At 55.1% G+C, this 18,498-nt stretch overlaps 2 protein-coding genes across 4 annotated transcripts; both read right to left on the reverse strand.

The window, feature by feature from the left end:
- Positions 1–1,815: 1,815 nt before the first annotated feature.
- Positions 1,816–10,032, reverse strand: LOC308529109 (ATPase PAAT-like). 2 transcript variants are annotated; one of them, XM_081105143.1, is made up of 6 exons: positions 9,839–10,032; positions 8,755–8,958; positions 7,714–7,786; positions 5,523–5,729; positions 2,864–3,318; positions 1,816–2,726 (listed from the first exon to the last, which is right to left on the reverse strand). In XM_081105143.1, the coding sequence occupies exons 1-6, from the start codon at positions 9,988–9,990 to the stop codon at positions 2,492–2,494; spliced, it is 1,326 nt and encodes a 441-aa protein (XP_080961269.1). In that variant the 5' UTR covers positions 9,991–10,032; the 3' UTR covers positions 1,816–2,491. The 2 variants fall into 2 exon arrangements, with proteins under 2 accessions (XP_080961269.1, XP_080961270.1); XM_081105144.1 differs by having other exon boundaries at positions 9,781–9,997.
- Positions 10,033–12,563: 2,531 nt separating this feature from the next.
- LOC308528982 (large ribosomal subunit protein uL13-like) lies at positions 12,564–13,270 on the reverse strand. Of its 2 annotated transcripts, XM_081104941.1 has the most exons (2): positions 13,116–13,214; positions 12,564–13,057 (listed from the first exon to the last, which is right to left on the reverse strand). In XM_081104941.1, exon 2 carries the CDS (start codon positions 13,018–13,020, stop codon positions 12,592–12,594), a length of 429 nt encoding a protein of 142 aa, XP_080961067.1. In that variant the 5' UTR covers positions 13,021–13,057; positions 13,116–13,214; the 3' UTR covers positions 12,564–12,591. The 2 variants fall into 2 exon arrangements, with proteins under 2 accessions (XP_080961067.1, XP_080961066.1); XM_081104940.1 differs by having other exon boundaries at positions 12,564–13,270.
- Between the last annotated feature and the right edge of the window lie 5,228 nt (positions 13,271–18,498).

Here is an 18,498-nt window from a genome sequence, read left to right on the forward strand (position 1 = left end):
CTGACCACTGGGCACACGGGCTCTTGGATCTCTAAAGAGGTGGTAATTTAGCATCTGCCTGAGGCTACCCAGCAGGAGCTATGGAGACATCTACAGATTCCCCTTGATTGGGGTTTGGAGGTGCCCAGATGAGGCCCAGCTGTGAAGCAATGCAAGCTGCTGTGGGGCCTTTAGCCTTCTTTCGGATGTTCTGGGTCTCACTGACCCAGCTGCAGTTTGTTAGGTAATTTTAGGTCTCAAAGGGCCAGCCCATTCATATGCAAAAGCCTCTGCTAGAAGCTTGGGTGGGGCGGGGTCTCTGGGAATCAACAGGGCGGAGCAGGCAGCTATGGCTGGTCCTCAGTCCTGCCCTAAGAGGCCCAGGGTCTCAGTGTCCCAGTAGTCGTGGCAAGCACCTCTGAGAGAAAGCCGCCCTCGAGTTCTGCCCACTGCCAGACAGTCCAGTTTCTCCTTGTATGAGTCTGGGTCCCCAGAGACTCGCCCGGAACTGGAGTTCAGAGCCATCAGGAGCTTGAGACTCTCTTCCAATTGAAAAAGACAACTGTGTCCTCCGTTGCCAGCCTCCGTAACTCTGTACTTTACTTCCGCACCTCCTGAGTCTCAGTGTGCTTTTCTCTTTCCTTCTAGTTGTAGAATTTCCACTCAGCCAGCCTTCCTGTGGTTCTGGATGATGTCCGTTTTGTCTTTTAGTTGTATTTTTGAAGTGGTTGTTTGAGGCAGCAATTTCAGGTGTTTACCTATGCCGCCATCTTGGTTTTCTAAACTTATTTAATATATTTTTATTGATTTCAGAAAGAAATAGGGAGGGAGACATAGAAACATCAATGATGAGAATCATGGATCTGCTACCTCCTGCAAGTCCCACACAGGGGATCAAGCCTGCAACCCAGGCCTGTGCCCTGACCGGGAATCGAACCATGACTTCTTGGTTCCTGCGTCCACGCCCAAGCACTGAGCACTCCGGCTGGGCCTGTATTATACTTGCAATCATTATTTTAGGATGTGCTCTTTCTACTTTAAAGAGAGTTGGATACAAAACAGCAGCCACGTCACGCGGGCAGCAGCCTCATGCCTGTTGTTTACGGAATCTCTTGATTGCATCATTCTCTCGCGCTTGTTTTCGTCTCATGTTGTTTTGCACAGGAACACGCTGCGCAGGCGTGTAGCCAGGGGCCACAGGCTGGACCATGAAGCCCAGGTGTGCAGCAGGAGGTACCGTCCAGCCGTGTGGAGGTGCACTATTCTGTTCACACAAGGATGAAACCACCCAAGGATGCCACTCCTCAGAGTGAGCCCTCAGCGTTCTGTGCACACGACTGTGCTGACTGAATGTGACGGCCCTTCAGCACCAAGACAGCAGAGGGGAGGGGAGAGGGACTTTCACATTTACTGGGACAGTAATGATGTAGGGACATCTGCCATTCTTCCTGTTTAAGGAGACAGAAGAGCAGAAAGAGGGAGAGAAAACCAACACTTACTGGGCACCTATGGGCCAGGCTGGTGCTGGGACATCGTGTCCAAAACATTACCCCTTCACTCCCCATTTCACTGAGCTCCCAGAGCGGACCAATTATTTTTAGATGCAAATACATCACCTTCAGCACATGCAATGGTTATGCTTCCTGACGCAAGGCCACCACAGAGAACAGCCATCTGCCAGCCACATGCCTTGCCCAGTGCGAGCCTCGTCACTCACACCCAGCACAGGCTTTGGGAGGACCCAAAATCGGCTCGGCAAGGAGGGTCCCCGCTCTCCGGTGGGGAGGGACAGCACAATAGTCTCTCGTTTTGCATCAACCACTAAATCTAAAATAATTCTGACAAAGAGGCCAGCTTTAATTTTACTTTTCTTCTACAGCTACAATAAGAAAGAACATAAAACGAATGGCCCCGATGGACACTAATTTTACAAATGCCAAACACAACTAATTTATTACTGAGAAGAACAATATAAAATATAACCTGTGATATGAAATTAAAGGCTGCAAATCTTAAGTACCTGGTTTTCCAAGAACAATCAATTAGGAAAAGAAAAACCCAAATACTCTAACCATTTTCCCCATATCCCTAAAATATAACGCCTTTACATAAATTAAAACAGTGCATACTTCAAATACATACACAATACACACCAAAGAACTATAGTAGAAATCCTTAAATATTTTAAAGATTTAAACACAGAAGTATGAACTCTGCAAACGAAAATAACTCCAGACCCGATCACGCTCACACTCGGGCACGGGGTTTACGTCACAAGCACAAGGAAGGTCATCCACTCTCAGGTGTGGCACGAGGTCACGGCACAAGCTCAGGGAAGATCATCCACTCTCACGCAGCCCGGGGGTCACGACACAGCACAGGGAATGAACGCTGAGGTCACTTGATGCAAGTAGGATGCTGATCCTCCAATGGCATCGACACTGGCTGGGAGCTTTGGGTCGCGGTGTAATAAATAGGTAATAAATATCTGCATGCACGGCGCACGGAGCGCCTATCTCTCTCCGTTGGAGAGTCTGTCTCCAGAGTCACAGCGTGTGAGCGGCAGCCCCGGGGGCGGGGAGCCGGGGCTCTGCAGCAGGTGCGCCAGCAGCGCCACCTTGCCATCCACGTGCTCCTGCAGGGCGCGCAGCCGCTCGTCCAGGTAGTCCGTCAGCCTCCTCTCCATCAGCTCCAGGTTCTTACACAGAATCTTTTCCAAGTAGGAGCAGGCGGGCGGCTCTCCCATCCTAAAGGGAATTAAAGACCAAACATGACCCTGGCCTCCAAACGGCAACAAAAGCCACTACACAACCAGCAGCAACACACAGCCTGCTGCTGCCCATGCAGCCCCGCACCCGCTCTGAGTCCGTAGGCAAAGACTTACCCACCACCAAGGCCGCCTTCGCTGGGCGTGGGGACGTGTCCCGGCCACGCGGCGCTCTGAGCCCCACGGAGCCGGCGCACCTGCCCGCACACATCCTGGAGGAGGGGCAGCAGCTCGGGGGCAGGGGCCGCGGGGCTGTCACTCGGCCTCTTTGGTAAGGAAGACGCCGCTGCGAGCTGAAGGTCCCTCCCGGGGAGAGGATGGCTCTGGGGCGCAGTGTCCCACTCTCCGAGGGGTGCGGGGTTCCCTAAACCAGGGGGCCGTGCGTCCTCCTCCCCGGGAGCTGTCACGTCTTCTGTCCCACGTCCCGGAGTCAGCCCGGCTCTGAGAGGCACAGATGCGCAGGTCGGCCTGTCGCAGGTTCCCGAGGGCGCCGAGGCCCACAGGCCCAGCATCCGCCTGGAGGCAGCGCTCCCCAGAACCGCCTGCAGCTGCTCCCCCAGGGGGATGCAGCGCTGAGGGAACAGGGAACAGGGCTGTGAACAGCAATGACCAGAGGAAGTTTGCGGTAATTTAGAATCAGGCCCCGGGCATTCTCCACTGGGTCCCCGACACAGCCCTATGCAGGCAGCCACCATGACTGCCACCAGCAGCTGAGGGGACCAGGTTCAAGGTCACCCGGCCAAGGCCGCACAGCTGGTGAGTGGGAACCAGGACGCGACCCGGAAACCCGATTCCAGTCCGGGCTTGTCATCCCTTGACTGTGGTTTTTCCTCAAGAAAATGCTAAAACAAATACCAGCACACTTAGTACAACTTCACGGGCAGAATTAATAGTTCCTTCCTGACTCATGGAAGTAAACGTGGGCTCTCCACCGAGGCACAGGAAGGCGTAGTGTCCACAGAATTAAGTATCACCTGTCACTTCCCACGTGGTCGCCAACCTGGGGATGTCCCAGCACCCACAGGCATGGAGACGCCTGGCTGGTGACACACTTCCCGCCTGTGCGGTGGGAAATCTGTGACGCCTGCGACAACTAGACATGCTCCATGACGAATAAGAGCTCCCTTTCAGCTCTGTCTGCCTCAGTCGTTTGTAGGCTAATAGATTATGTTTTGGGTCCTCAACTCAACTGAATATATTTTCTCCCAGCAAACGGGCCCGTCCCTCAGTCAGTAACATGAAATGACAACTATACGCAGGCACTTTGATACAGATTCCCACCCCATCATCCCACATCGCTAACGCAAGCACAAAGCCTGCAATTCGGAACTTCAAGCACAAGAGATAAAAAGTAAACTTTCAAAAACCAGTAACCGCAGGCACCAGCAGAGCAGGGAGCGGCTGAGACCTCACAGCCCAGGCCCTCAGGACTGGCCCCACCCACGTTCACCCCGAAGGCCCTGAACAGCCTGCTCACACCACCCACAGAGCAGGAGGCCTGCTCACGGAACACCCTAGGTTACACGCAGTGAGGGGTGCCCCGGCTCACACGGCATTTTCCAGGAGTCATTCCGCAGGTGCTGTGCTAACGCTGAGCACTCCCAGAGAACCAGCCCGTCCTGCAGGAATCGCTCCGTTACTACAGCCGCCCCCAGGAGGACGTCTTTCATTGGCCTGTTTACAAGAAGAAGCATCGGGGTCTCCTTTCTTCCCCCGGGGGCTCCCCACATGTCCCCACATGTAAGGAGTTAGCCCGGCGTGGGGAAAGCAGGTGACAACACACGTGCCGGGTGGGAGGACTTGTAAGCGGTCCACAGGCAGAGTACCCGCCAGGAGGAGTCACCACAGGTGGGGAAGAGGGTGCCGCAGGCGAGGCAGCACTTATTCACTCACTGTCCTTCTGAAAGGCCTGAATCCACGGCAAAGGAGCCACGTTACATTTGGAATTAAACCAACAAACACCCCAAACCTCGACACACGGCCGAGAAATGCACTCTACCGTCCTAGCCGCATCCTGCTCCTCTGGCTCTGGAGATTTAATTCACACCTTTCCATCTGAACTTGACCCCCCATTCACCTGCCTGACCCGCCTTCCTCCTGCAAAGGGGCCTGGAGAAGGGCTGCCCTTCCGCGAGCCTTTCCTCTTCCTCGGCTCCCGCCCTCGCACGGCCCCAGGGCCCCGGGACTCGGGAGACCCCTGAAGACAGGCTGCAGGGAACGGGCCTGGAGCGGCTACAGGAGCCAAGCAGGGCCTCCGTCCCTGAGCAGCTGTGCATCAACACGAGCGACATGAGGGAGGGAGGGAGGGAGGGAGGGCGTTCCTGGAGAGCTGTGAGCTCTGCTTTTCCAGAGCCTAGATCTACACAGCACTGTTTTCCATCCGTAAGGAAAGATTGGTCACATCAATAATAAAAGTGCAAAGGAAAGTTTAAATCACTCCATCCTATATAATGAAAGGCCAGCGACCGTCAATGCGTAACGACCAGAACGACCAATCGACCAGTCGCTATGAGGTGCATTGACCACCTCTCGGTCCCTCCCCCCAGCCCGCAGGCTCCGATCGCTGAATGGCCAACGGGGAACCACGGGGAACTGGGGTGGGTGTTGGCAGGGCGGGACTGGGGACTGGGGAACGGGCAGAAGATGGCCCTGATCACAGGCTAGGCCTGGGGACTCTACCCGTGCAGGATTTCATGCACCGAGCCTCTAGTGTCCTTATAAAAAGCCACCATTTACCCAGTTCACAGGCGCCTGGAAAGAAAGCCCCTCCACGTACCTGCTGCTGGAATCTGACCATACTCATCAGCTGCTGAGCTCCAGGGGACAGCGTGGACCCCATGGCCTCCACCATGGCGCGGACCCTCTCGAGGTCCACCCTGGACCCCAGAGCAGGAGAGCTTGTGGGAGACTTTGCTGGGACGGGTCGCACGTGCACCACGACTTTACTGACGAACACACACGGCTTTTCACCAAAGGAGAGCAACTGGCATAAAACACAAGTTAGGACAGTAACAATAGGGAACAACAATCGCTACTTAAGGTCACTTCCTGCTGTGACCTAAGGAACAGTGACGCAGTCAAGAGTCTAAAAGTTCACTTAGGTTTCGCTAGAATAGTTAGAGTCTAAAAACTACTCGGAACCATTTAAAGAAAAAATTTTAAACTACACAACCACATGTAAAAGAGCATTTTCATACTTAGATGAGGAATCAAAGATAAACCATAGCAATCTGACGGCTTAACGTACTGCAAGTTGCTTTAATATGATTTAATACAGAGCAGGGCCGGCCAGAGCCCAGGCAGTGTTTGCTGAAGTAGTAAATTTTGTCCAATGCTTTATGCTGCCCCATTTCGTCCACACTTTAAACCCAACCACGTTCCCTGTGGTCCGGACAACACAGCCGCTCAGTGGGAGGGAACAGGCTTTACACTCAGACAGACAGGCGCTCAGCAATGGCTCTGCTACTACCCTCCCTTGGTGTGTGTGTGTGTGTGTGTGTGTCTGTGCAGTGATGGCTCCTACCTTGCATGTGTGCGTGTGTGTGTGTGTGTGTCTGTGCAGTGATGGCTCTCCTACCCTGCGTGTGTGTGCGTGTGCGCGCGTGTGTGTGCGTGTGTGTGAGTGTGTGTGGGCGTGTGTGTGTGTGTGAGTGTGTGTGTGTGTGGGCGTGTGTGTGTGTGTGGGAGTGCGCACGGGTGCATGCACACCTCAGGGCAGATGCCAAACCTGAGTCAGGAGCGAATCGGTATCACGTGGTTGCTGCGATGAGATCAGTGTTATACATGGTTGCTATGACGACGATCAGTGTTAAAATTTCCACTATCTACCATTGAGAAAGAACTCAGAAACATGCATTCCTACTATTTTTATTTCAACTTTAATATACGATTGGCCCAGATGAAGCCCCACACAAACCAAAGATTTCCCTGAATGAAACGCCCTTTGCAGTGCACGTCCCTCAACAGACCAGTTACAGAAACACCCACCTTCTGGGACACACCCCCCCAGGGATCACACAGACCACAGCTGAAGACAGATCCCGGATCTAAAACCTCAGCGGCACCAACAACGTCACTGTCATCAACCATTAAGCCAACACCTCCCTACATTCCCACACCCACATTCCAGCCTCCACAGGATCCCTTTCCTGCTCCTTAATCCCTACGACTTTCTCACTATCAAACGGAACCTAGTTTGCACATTGAACCTACTATGTCTGGTCCGCTGTAATATTAACACGAGGGCTTTGTTCCCATTTATTTTATGATGCTAACTCCTAAGTGCCTAATAAAGTATGTGGCATCAATGGGCACTCAACACTTTTTCAATGAATGCATCACCTTATGTAGGACTTTAGAAGCCATGAACATGAATATGCCTCTAAAACATCCTGGAATAACCAATCCTGTCATGTGTCAGTAACAGCAAGCACAGGGTTTCAGGGATGGAAACCACCCAAGGGTTTCTTTCCTTCAGCTCCCAGCACTGCCCACTAGGCTGGGGCTAAGCGGTGGGACATCAGCGACCAGCCCACAGGACAGGCGAGGCCAGGGTTCCAGCTCGCTGCCTCGCCCCCAGGCTGACCACCTCACCCACCTTCACTGCGACACTGTTTCATGCTGAAGGCCCTGGCCTGGCCCGATCTCTTTAACTTTCAGGTGCCCTGGTCTGAAACTCCTCTACCTGGGTTTTTTCCTCGGTATTTTGGTCCCAACTCTGCTGTGGTTTTCTTGGCACCTACGTTTTATATCAAAATAAACCTGATTTTTAACTGAGTTTTCCAAAGCTGAAGAGCACAGCAGCATTAACTGTATTAACACTATACACGACATGGCGTTGCCGTAGCGAACAAATGGTCCAATTTGAAAGGGAGAGCATTGAGAATTACTAAGCCAACATACAATAAATGTGCACAGTACAAAAACACTGCAATTTTCAACTTAGTTCCAATTTAGTAATGACTTACCTTTATTTTACAAGCCTGTGCAGCAGACTCCAATTTTAGACATTTTTTGTACAAAATAATCTTTTCATGTTCACTAAAAATAAAAAATAAAAATTGACTATTTTCACACATTATCACTTTTAAAATTGATAAATTATTTTAAATGTTTAAAATTTATTTCAGAGAGAGGAAGGGAGGGGAGATAGAAACATCAATGATGAGAGAGAATCACTGATCGACTGCCTCCCGATTGCCCTGTACTGGCAACTCAGGCCTGTGCCGTGACCAGGAATCCAACCGTGACCGCCCAGCTTATGGGTGGACCGATGTTCAACCACTGGCCACACCGGCCGGGCACATTATCACCGTTAATGGTCACATTTGAAAACAAGCGTTTCCAGGCCAATGCTTGTCCTGAGGTTGTTTTCCCGGTGAGGGGGGCGGGGGGCTGGCTTCCTAGGAAAATGCAGGGAGGACAGAGTACACCTCCCACTTAGCAGCTTATGAAAGAATTAAATTTGATAACAAATGTGTCATCTTGTAGCACACGCACATTATGAAGCTCAATAAACACATCTACTACGTCCAACCTGCACGGTACATAAAACAGTTCCTGTTTTGAGTGACATAAAAGAGAGGTTAGGACACGTTCTTTGGAAAAAATCAGAAAGCATGGCCGCGGGTTAAGTATGCTGGTTGGCAGTGCTGGGCTGCCCACTGTTTGGAAAGGGCTTCCTTCAAGAAGATAGGTTCAGAGTCCCGGCTGATGACAGATTCCCGTTTGGAAAACAGACCCTGTGAGATACACAGAGAAGCAGCCTCTCCCAGGCACTGGCTGGGACCCCGGCCAGCTCGGCTCCCGTCCACCAGCTGTCCGTTCCCAGCTGCTGACACACCAGGGCGACCGGACTGTCCTGGGGTCCCCCCCAAGGCCTGAACCCCCAGGCTGCTGGTGTTCTCGCTCCCCCCCAGTGCCCGAGGCCAGTGTCGGAGCAGCAGAGCTCCCGGAGCCGGACACAGAAACCCTCCTCGGGAAGAAGCCGCACGCGGCGGGCCACACACCTGGCATCCAGCTCATGCCCAACACGCCTGCCCCTGCCGGTGCCGCAGTACTCCTCGCCCTCGTACACTTCCATATTTCTCGCTGAACTTAGAATGCCGACAGAAACGACTCCTTCACCTCCACTGGGGTCACAGCGCAGGGAGAGGACGCAGGGCTGTTCATCTGGGCTCTTCTGGCTCCTTCTCAGAACCACCAGGTCGCGGCTGCAGAGAAAGCGACAAATACCAGCGCTGGCCTCCGCACAGGCCGCCAGCCCACCGACAGGCCCCGGGGCTGGCATTGCATTCCCTTCCGTTTGCCTTTGGGGCCCACACACCTTCCAACAGCCCACAACTGCTCAGCACAGACCCAGAGAAACGGCCGCCGCGGCCCGGCCTGTGCCCTGGCGGGCAGAGCATCAGCGCGGGCAGGAGGGTCGCGGGTCAGGGGCATGGACCTTGGTGGCAGGTTCCCAGGCCCAGGTCGGTGGGAACAGGAGGCAGCCAACCCGCGCGTTTCTCTGTGTCGCTCCCGCCCCGCCCCCCTCCATTCTCTAACAAAACGAAACACAAAACACGGGGGACATGTCCCCTGAGGAATGGGTGTTGGGACGTCGGGTCCCTGCTTCCCCTGATCACGGGCATCTTGCTCGGCCCCCGGAACGGCCTCCTATTTAATGGGAGCACCCGCTCAGGGCACCGGCCTGTGCACAGGGGCGGGAGCAGAACGGACAGAGGACAGAGTCTGTTTCCAAATGTGGAGGGCGACCCCGGGGGGACACTTCCCGCCTCCTGGGCCCCAGGAGGGTCTGCTCGTTGGGGGACAGAGGCGGGTGCGGTTGGACGGGGCCTGCGGGGCTGACCCGCGGACACAGGGCGGGGGCGTCTCCGCGCCGAGTCCAGGCCCCGCGCCCCGCGCCACATGCGCAGCCGCCCCGCCCCACCCCTCGCGGCTCTGGCCCGGCTCCCCGCACAGCCCGCCCCCAGCTGGGCTCCCGGACCCCGGGCCCGGACGCTCTCCCCTCTCGGCCCCAAGTCCCCTCACACCTCCCCCCGGAGCGTGGCCGCCGCGGAGCCGCCACCCGTCCCCGCCGGCCCAGCGCACCCCGGGGCAGGCGGCGCCAGCAGCTCATCCCAGTCCGAGTCCTGGGCTCCGCGGACACGGAGGCTCCGGTCCAGGGCCCCGCACGCGGCATCCCAGGAAGAGGCCAGCGTCGGGTGCCTGACCGATCGCTCCTCCTCAGCGTCGGTCTCCATTCGGCCACCGCCAGGCCAAGCCGGCCCGGAACCTCTCTTCCGGAGCTCGGGTTTCCGGCGGGGCGGAAGGGAGGGACTACGCTCTGCAACTTCCGGCTGGTCCAGGTGGGGTCTGAGGCTCCTGCTGGGAGAGAACCTAATCTGGGGCAGCGCATGCGCTTCTCGGCCGGAATCGGAGAGGGATTGAAAACTCGTCCCAGACCTCCAGGGCGGCGCATGCGCACGGACTGCTCCTCGTTTCCCGGCGGCGCTATGCGCAGGCGCGGGGCGAGGTGGGCGGGAAGCAGGTGGGTTTGTCGAGGTTTCCCGGGAAAAAGGCTGCTGGTGGCCGGCCGTGCAGGCGCGCAGGGCGGGTTGGTCAGTGCGAGTCCATGGACATGGAAAGTTCGGCAGGTGGAGCTTCGTCGGGTCGAAGGACTCCTGCAAGTCCCCGGCGGGCGGGCGTCCGGGGAGGCAGTGCGGAGTGGGGACGGGGGTGGGGGTGGGGGTGGTGGGTGGCGGGCTTGGGGCGCTTTTCCGTCCCTCTCCCTCCTCCGCCCGCGCGCCTTCCGGGGGCGGGGAGCCAGGCCGAGGCCGGAGGGAGGCACAGTGATGACCGGCGGGCTCGCTGCCAAGGTTCCCCGGGTCGGGCCTCATGACGTGGAAGAAGGAGCATCGCGACCAGAGGATTGAAGCGAAGCGGGAACGCAGGTCCGACTCCCCGGGGACGCCCGCAGGGGCTGCGGAAGCCTGTGGGCCAGGGTCCGTGTGGCTGCGAGCCTGCTTCGTGGCTGCCAGTGCGGCCCCCGGAGAGGCCTGTGCACCCCGAGCCCTGCCCCATGCTCCTCTCCTGGCTGCTGCAGGCCCGCCGCTCCCCACGCTCCCGCCACGTGCAGACCCCGGAGTCCTGCCTGGCGGTTCCTGTGCGGAGGCTCAGACCGGGGCCTCCCTGCCTGCTCCCCCGCCCCCACCTGCCGGGCCAGCTAAGGCCTCTCCTCCTGGCAGAGGGCGGACAGCGCAGCCAGGCGAGTCCACAGCCGTGACCGCAGGCGCAGGAGGCGCCGAGCCAGAGGGGTCGCTCCCCCGGCTCCTCCAGGAGCAGCAGGAGCGGGGCCCGGTCTCCGGTGAGAATTTACACCTGAAGAAGAGATGCAGGGAGGAGGTTTATGTTCATTTCCAAGAGAGGGAAGGCCAAGGGCGCTAGTCCATCCAGGGCAGGGAAGAGGGGGTTAGATATATACTAGAAGCCCCGCCGGAAATGCCCCGCTGCCCCGCCCACCGCGCGGTGCTGCTCACAGCCCTGCCAACCCGGCCGCTCTTTGGTCATTAGGGCGTTAGGGCCACGGGCGTTGTATAATACAGAAGATTGCTTTTTATTGATTCCAGAGAGGAAGGGAGAGGGAGGAGGAGAGAAACATCAAGGATGAGAGAGAATCATCGGTGGGCTGCCACCTGAACACCCTACACCGGGGATGGAGCCCGCAACCCGGCCCTGTGCCCTGGCCCCAATCCAGCTGTGACCTCCCGTTCCTAGGGCAACGCTCAGCCCCTGAGCCCCGCCCCTGGCTGAAGAGGATGCCATCCCTGCCAAACTCAGTTACCTCCCAACGTGCTTCTGTGCCCAGCATGGGGGTGTGTAACCGGGAATGCTGGGTGCAGATATCTTCATGGTGTATATTTATTTTAGTGAAATAGTATTTCAGTTAAGGCATAGTTTTAGTTTTTTGTAATTGCAGTATTTCTTCACTTGCTTTACACTAGAGGCCTGGTGCATGAAATTCGTGCACTTGGGGAGTTCTTTCAGCCCTGCCTGCACCCTCTCACAGTCTGGGAGCCCTTGGGGGATGTCCAACTGATGGCTTAGCAGCAGTTAGACACCCTTAGTGCTGCTGCGGAGGTGGGAGAGGCTCCTGCCACCGTCGCTGCACTCAGCGGCCCTGAGTCCAGCTTAGGGCTTCTGGCTGAGCAGCGCTCCCCCTGTGGGAGCGCACTGACCACCAGGGAGCAGCTCCTGCATTGAGCGTCTGCCCCCTGGTGGTCAGTGCGCATCATAGCAACCAGCCATTCCACTGCTCGGTCGATTTGTATATTCGTCTTTTATTATATAGGATGATTTCTTTTTTTTTTCTTCTTTTTTTTTCTTTAAAAATAAGTTATTCATTTTCTGGTCACAAGGTAGAGGAACGTGCAAGTGCGATGCCTGAGACTGGCTGCCGTCCTGTCTGTGCATCTGTAAATCCCTCTGTACAATACCAGGTCCATCCTGCCCCCAAGCATTTGCTACATCCTAACAGCTGCGGTCTAGTATCATGTGGGAAGTTTAGAGAGTTTTCCAGCTTATAAATCCTGAAAGGGAACTAGCTGTTCCAGCTGCTCATTTCCTAAAACTCTGAGTAGGTCACAGGCAAGTTATGCCCAACTGACAGGGCCAGGTAAAGCTTTTAAAAGGCCTTTCTTAAATAGCAGTGACTAAGGTCCCTTCTGTGTCCCCAGCCTTCTAAGGCCCAAGGTAAGGTGCCTGTGGCCCCGGAACAGCCCCTGGGGTTCCCCACATCCTAGGGTGGCGATGGAGGAAGGGCAGGCCAGGCCAAGCATGAGGAATAACAGTCAATTTTATTGGGCTCAGACCAGGAGTCCATGGGTCTTGAGGACCTCTGTGAATTTGTTAATTTTCTTCTCCACGTTCTTTTCGGCCTGTTTCCGTAGCCTCATGAGCTGCTTTTTCTTGCGGTAATGCATCTTGGCCTTCTCCTTCCTCTTCTCCTCTAGGGTGGCTGTGACGGCCTGGCACTTCCAGCCAACCTCATGAGCCAGGCGCCCAAGGTAGGCAAACTTCCGGGTGGGCCTCAGACGCACAACCTTGAGGGCGGCGGGAACCACCATTCGCTTTTTCTTGTCGTAGGGCGGTGGGATCCCGTCAAACACCTTGAGGCGGTCCAAGGCGGCCTGGCCTCGCTTGGTCTTGTGGGGCAGCATGCCTCGCACCGTCCGCCAAAAGATGCGGCTGGGGGCTCGGAAGAGGTAAGGGCCGCGGGACGGGTTGGTGTTCATCCGTTTGCGCAGGAAGGCCAGGTACTTCAACTTGTTTCTGTAGAAATTGCCAGAAATGTTGATGCCCTCACAGCGCACAACCACCACCTTGCGGCCCAGCAGTACCTGCTTGGCCACAATGGCCGCCAGGCGGCCCAGAAGATGGCCTCGGCCATCAAGCACCAGGACCTGCCCCTCCGCCATCTTCGGCAGCCGCCTGGGAAAAGCTATATAGGATGATTTCTAATGTACTTTTCGATAAATATGAAATTATGAAAAAATCTCTTGTTGACATCTTTTATTTTTGTTTTATTGAATTTACTGGGGGGAGTTGGTTAATAAAATTATATAGGTTTCAGACCTATAGTACATCATCTGTAAATTATATAGTGTATTTATCACCCAAAGTTGACAAAAATTAATATCCATTCAAGATAAGATACCTTAGCAAACTAGGAATAGAGGGGAACTTTTTAAACAAAAATAAGTCAGCATATACCTTATTCTTTATACAAAAAACTAAAGGAACATGAAATATAGACCTAAATGTAAAACATGAAACTATAAGACATAGAGAAGAAAATAGGGAATTTGTGTGACCTTGGGTTTGGCAATGACATTTCTGATATAACACCAAAAAGATAATCCATGAGAGAAAAATGTGGTAACTTGGAACTTACCCGAATGAAAACCTTTTGCTTCATGGAAGATGCGCATAAGCGAGTGAAAACACATTGGTGTGGAGCAAGATGGCAGATTAGGAAGCCGAGGGCGCTTCCCCAGTGACGGGGCACGGGGGTGGGGTGGTGTATTCAGCACCGAGGGAAACACTGATAACCGAGAATACTCTTGCCGGGGTTTCCGCACCCACAAGCGTCCAGGAAATCTGCAAAAGGCTGTGCATAAATGAATGAAGAGGCCAGAGAAGGACTATGAATTTGGAAGGCATTTTGGGGTGCTAGACGGAAACAGTTCTAGTGACTAAGCTCCCCGAATCTCTGGACCCCTAGCTTTTTATTAACACAGTTTGCCCCATAGCAAAGCAGACACACATATCCAAGGTAAGGTTTGGTAAACAGTAAAAGATTATCAGGTTGGGGGAACTGCCTTCGCTGTTCCAGCAGCAGGTAATATACAGATCTTCAGTCCTGCTGGCGCCCCAAGGTTCATCAACCTTTTGATGAACTTCTTGCATAATTATGACCCGCCGGAATTAGCCTCCAGCATACTCTGTCCGGCAAATACGAAGGAGAGAGGGACTTTCACACAACGGGAGTGTTCGTCACTGCTGGACCTACTTGATAAGAAATGCTCCAGAATTACCCAAGTGGAAAGGAGAGCACGCTAACCAGCAAGACAAAAGCATGTGGAATGTTAACACTCGCTCCTAAAGGTAAATCGATGGACAAACACAGAGCCCTATAATGATGGTGGATAAATCTCATTCTAGTAGAGACGTTAAATGACAAAAGTAACTATAAAGCATAATGGGTACACATAGAAAAAGGACATCAAAAACTTTGTGGGGGAGTAAAAGTGTGTTTTTGTATATAATCATAGTTGTCTTTGGCTTAAAATAGACATATTTTTTATGTAAACCTGATAATCCTTTTACTGTTTACCTAACTTTACCTTTGATACGCCTGTATGCATTCCTGAAGGGCAAGTGTGTATTCAAGTGCATAAAAGCAGACGGGACCCAGAAGTCGGAGAGCTTCTCCACTAGAGGGAAGTTTCCACCTGGCCTCCCGTGCCTTCTAAATTCATATTTCTTGTCTAGTATTTTCATTTGTGTGCGGCCCCTTCTACAGATCCTGAACCCTAGCTGTAAATGAATGAGGCATAAAGCACCCCTCCTGGCTTGGCCTCCACCTGCCCACGCTTCACCCAGGGGCCCCTCGAGGTTCCGGGTGAGAAGAGTGGAGTGTGGTTCGGGCCCTCCTCTGACCTGCCACAGCCCCACCATTTGCCCTCTTCTCTGGCTGCGGCACAAAGGGCCGGGGATTGGGTGGCTCGGTCTTCTGCTCACGCTGACGAGGCCCCTCCAGATGCCCCCGAGAACACATTTCCCAGGTGGTTTGGGGGGGAAACCACAAGGGCTGACAAACCTGAACTCAGTCTCCCTCACTCAAACCTGCTCTAGTGCTGTGGCCTCCAGGGAAATGTCAACGCCAGCCATGTGTGGATTTACTAGAGGCCTGGTGCGCGAAAATTCATGCACTGGAGGGGCGTCCCTCAGCCCAGCCTGCCCCCTCTCACAGTCTGGGAGCCTTCAGGGGTGGGAGGCGACCCTGCGATCAGGGGAAGGTGACGCCCCATCACACCTCTGCTGCTGCCACTGCCAGCAGTGCAAGCCTCGGCTGGCCCTGGTTACCTGTGCCTCGGGAGGCCCTGGGCGGCTGGGGTGCTGAGGGGACTGGGTGCTGCCATCTTTGAGGGTGTGGCAGTCAATTAGCATATCCCCTCCTTATTAGATAGGACTAGAGGCCCGGTGCACAAAAATTTGTGCACTCACGGGGGTGGGGGGGTCCCTCAGCCCGGCCTGTGCCCTCTCGCAGTCTGGGACCCCTTGGGAGATAACGACCTGCTGGCTTAGGCCTGCTCCCGGGTGGCAGAGGGCAGGCCCAATCCTTAGGTGCAGCCCCTGGTTGGGCTCAGAGCAGGGCCAATTGGGGAGTTGGGGCACTGCCCCCCGTCATGCACAGAGCAGGGCGGATCGGGAGGTTGTGGTGCCACCCTCAGTCACACTCAGGGTAGGGCCGATTGGGGGATTGGGGCACTGCCCCCTGTCACACTCAAGGCAGAGTCGATGGGGAGGTTGTGGCGCCACCCCCTGTCACGCACAGAGCAGGGCCAATCAGGGGGTTGGGGCGCTGCCCCCTGTCACGCACAGAGCAGGGTTGATCAGGGGGTTAAGGAGCTCCCCCGTCACTCACAGAGTAGGGCCGATAGGGGAGTTGGCACACTGCCCCCTGTCACAGAGCAGGGCGTATCAGGGGGTTGGGGTGCCGCCCTCTATCACCCACAGAGCAGGGCCGATCAGGGGGTTGGGGCGCCTTCGCCTGTCACGAACAGAGCAGGGCCGATAGAGAGATTGTGGCCCCACCCCCTGTCACACACAGAGCCGCAGGGCGATCAGGGGGTTTGGGCGCTGCCCCTGTCACGCTGATCCTGGTGCCGGGAGGCCTCTCAGCTCCACTGATCCTGGTGCTGGGAGGCATATTACCCTTTTACTATATAGGATAGAGGCCTGGTGCACAGGTGGGGGCTGGCTGGTTTGCCCTGAAGGGTGTCCTGGATCAGGGTGGGGGTCCCCACTGGGGTGCCTGGCCAGTCTGGGTGAGGTGCTGAGGGCTGTTTTCAGGCTGGGACTGAAGCTTCCAACTGCTCCTTTTTTTCTTTCTTTCTTTCTTTTTTTTATTCTGGGCCAGCTTTAGCTCTGAGGCTCCAGCTGTTAGGCCTCCACTCCTGAAAGCAGGTATCTGGTTTGTTATGGTTCGAAACTCTGTATCAACTCCAGCTCTGACATCCCAGCTCTGAGATCCCAGCTGGCTGAAAGCTGGTTTCTGGAGTTTTGTTTAGCTTCTATATTTGTTACAGTGTTTGAAACTGCAGGCTCAGAGGCCTGCAGCAGCAGGCGGGGAACGTTGGAGTCCTCCGTCACTGAAGCAAGCAAGCCTCATGTTAGTTTCAAGCTGCCTGGCTGCCGGCGGCCATCTTGGCTGACAGTTAATTTGCATATCGCCCTGATTAGCCAATGGGAAGGGTAGCGGTCGTACGCCAATTACCATGTTTCTCTTTTATTAGTGTAGATGTGAGGAAACGGCAGGGTGTGACTGGTCCATTGTTAGCGACTCCAGAGGAGGGAGCTCCCCTGGGCCTCATTCACAGCAGTACAGGCCGCACCCCACCGAGGTCCTGACCGGGCACTCGCCGCGCCTTGTGCGTAGTGGGCACCGAGTATTTACCTACGGAATCACATTCACGTTCTTGCTTGTCAGCCCACAGCCCGGGCACATGCCCTGACTGGGAATCGAACTGTGACCTCCCGGTTCATAGGTTGACACTCAACCACTGAGCCACACCAGCCAGGCTGACGCCACTGTTTTTGTTGACATCTCCTCTGCTTTTCATGGCCTCACTCAGGGTTTGGCCAGACCAGCAGGGAATAACCTCTGAAATTAAAATAATCCCCTCATTTAATTAAACCAGCTTTGCTGAGTGTAGGGACCTTGAGATCATAGAAACCTTCTTTCGAACAGGTATCTTCTTCAAATTGCTTTTTGAAATCTGTTTGTCTTAACCATAAAGTAGTCCTCTGAAGCAGGAACCTATCTGGAATCCTGGCAAGTGGCTCTAATTATGTATGATTCGTTGTGTGGCTCAAACACAGAGCCCGACCAGCCTTCCTCCCTGAACTTTAAGCTACTAGTCTCTCCACATTTCTGTCCTTGTATTTCATTATGAACATAAATTTGCTTTTGGTCAACAGTCACACCTTAAAAGGGTCTCCGAGGGACCCGGAGCCCGAGAAGGGGAGATGGAATGACCTACGATGATCAGGTCGCCAGGGGTGCTCCCGCGCTCCTGAGCGCAGCGGAATTCAGAACTGTGGGGCGAGGCTGCCGTCCAGTGTTGATGTCACACAGCTTGGCCCAATGAGCACAGACGCCAAGCTGGCCAGTGGCTGTCCATTCTGCTGCTCCGGAGGGGCCGCGAGCTCTCCAAACGGACACCTTAGCCGCTCCCCGAGGACAGAATTTCCTTTCTCGAGTGGAAGGCGTGAGGAATTCCTGATAAGATGTGCTGCTCCCGGAAGTTTGTTTTAATTGTGTGTTTTCTTTCCTGCTGGCTTCCATCCTGCAGTGGCGACCTGGACAGTACGTATCCTCGGGGGTGGCTGCTCTCTCCGCTCACCTGTGCCTGGTTTCAGGGAGTCCGAGACTCATTCCAGACAAAGTGGCTTCCCGGGAGGGACAAGGGGAAACCTCTCTCCTAAAACACGGACCACAGAAGCGACTGTGTGTTCTCCGTCTGGTCCAACGTCACAGTTTGAAGAAGTTACTCTCCGAGTCCTTCCCACAGGAGATGTTTAGGTCTCGTGTGCAGTGGGGGCTCGTCACTCTGACAGTGGCCACACTGTAGGGGCGCAGGTGTGGGGTGAAGCCGCCTGCAGGCAGTTCCTCAGCTTCGGCTCCCGCTGCGAGAGGCCGGGGAAGGCCTTCCCGCCCGCCCTCCATCCTTCCTTTTCTCGGGTGTTGCACTTCGTTCGTCGCATTAATAATGCGCCCTCAGCTCCCTCTCTTGGCCGGTCAGCCTCCTAGGCCTCCCCACACCACGCACCCTGTTTTCCCCGCAGAAGGCTCTGTGGTTTGGGGGTTCATTCTTCTTCCCGGGAGGAGCACATAGAGGCTGCTGCCGGCTGGGTGGGGAGGGGGCCCTGTTCACTGCCACCTGCACGTCTCCTCCAGGCAAAACTTCTGAAGTCCTCTCCATAGC

This window comes from Myotis nattereri (assembly GCF_964212035.1).
Source record: "Myotis nattereri genome assembly, chromosome: 13".
NCBI lineage: Eukaryota > Metazoa > Chordata > Mammalia > Chiroptera > Vespertilionidae > Myotis > Myotis nattereri.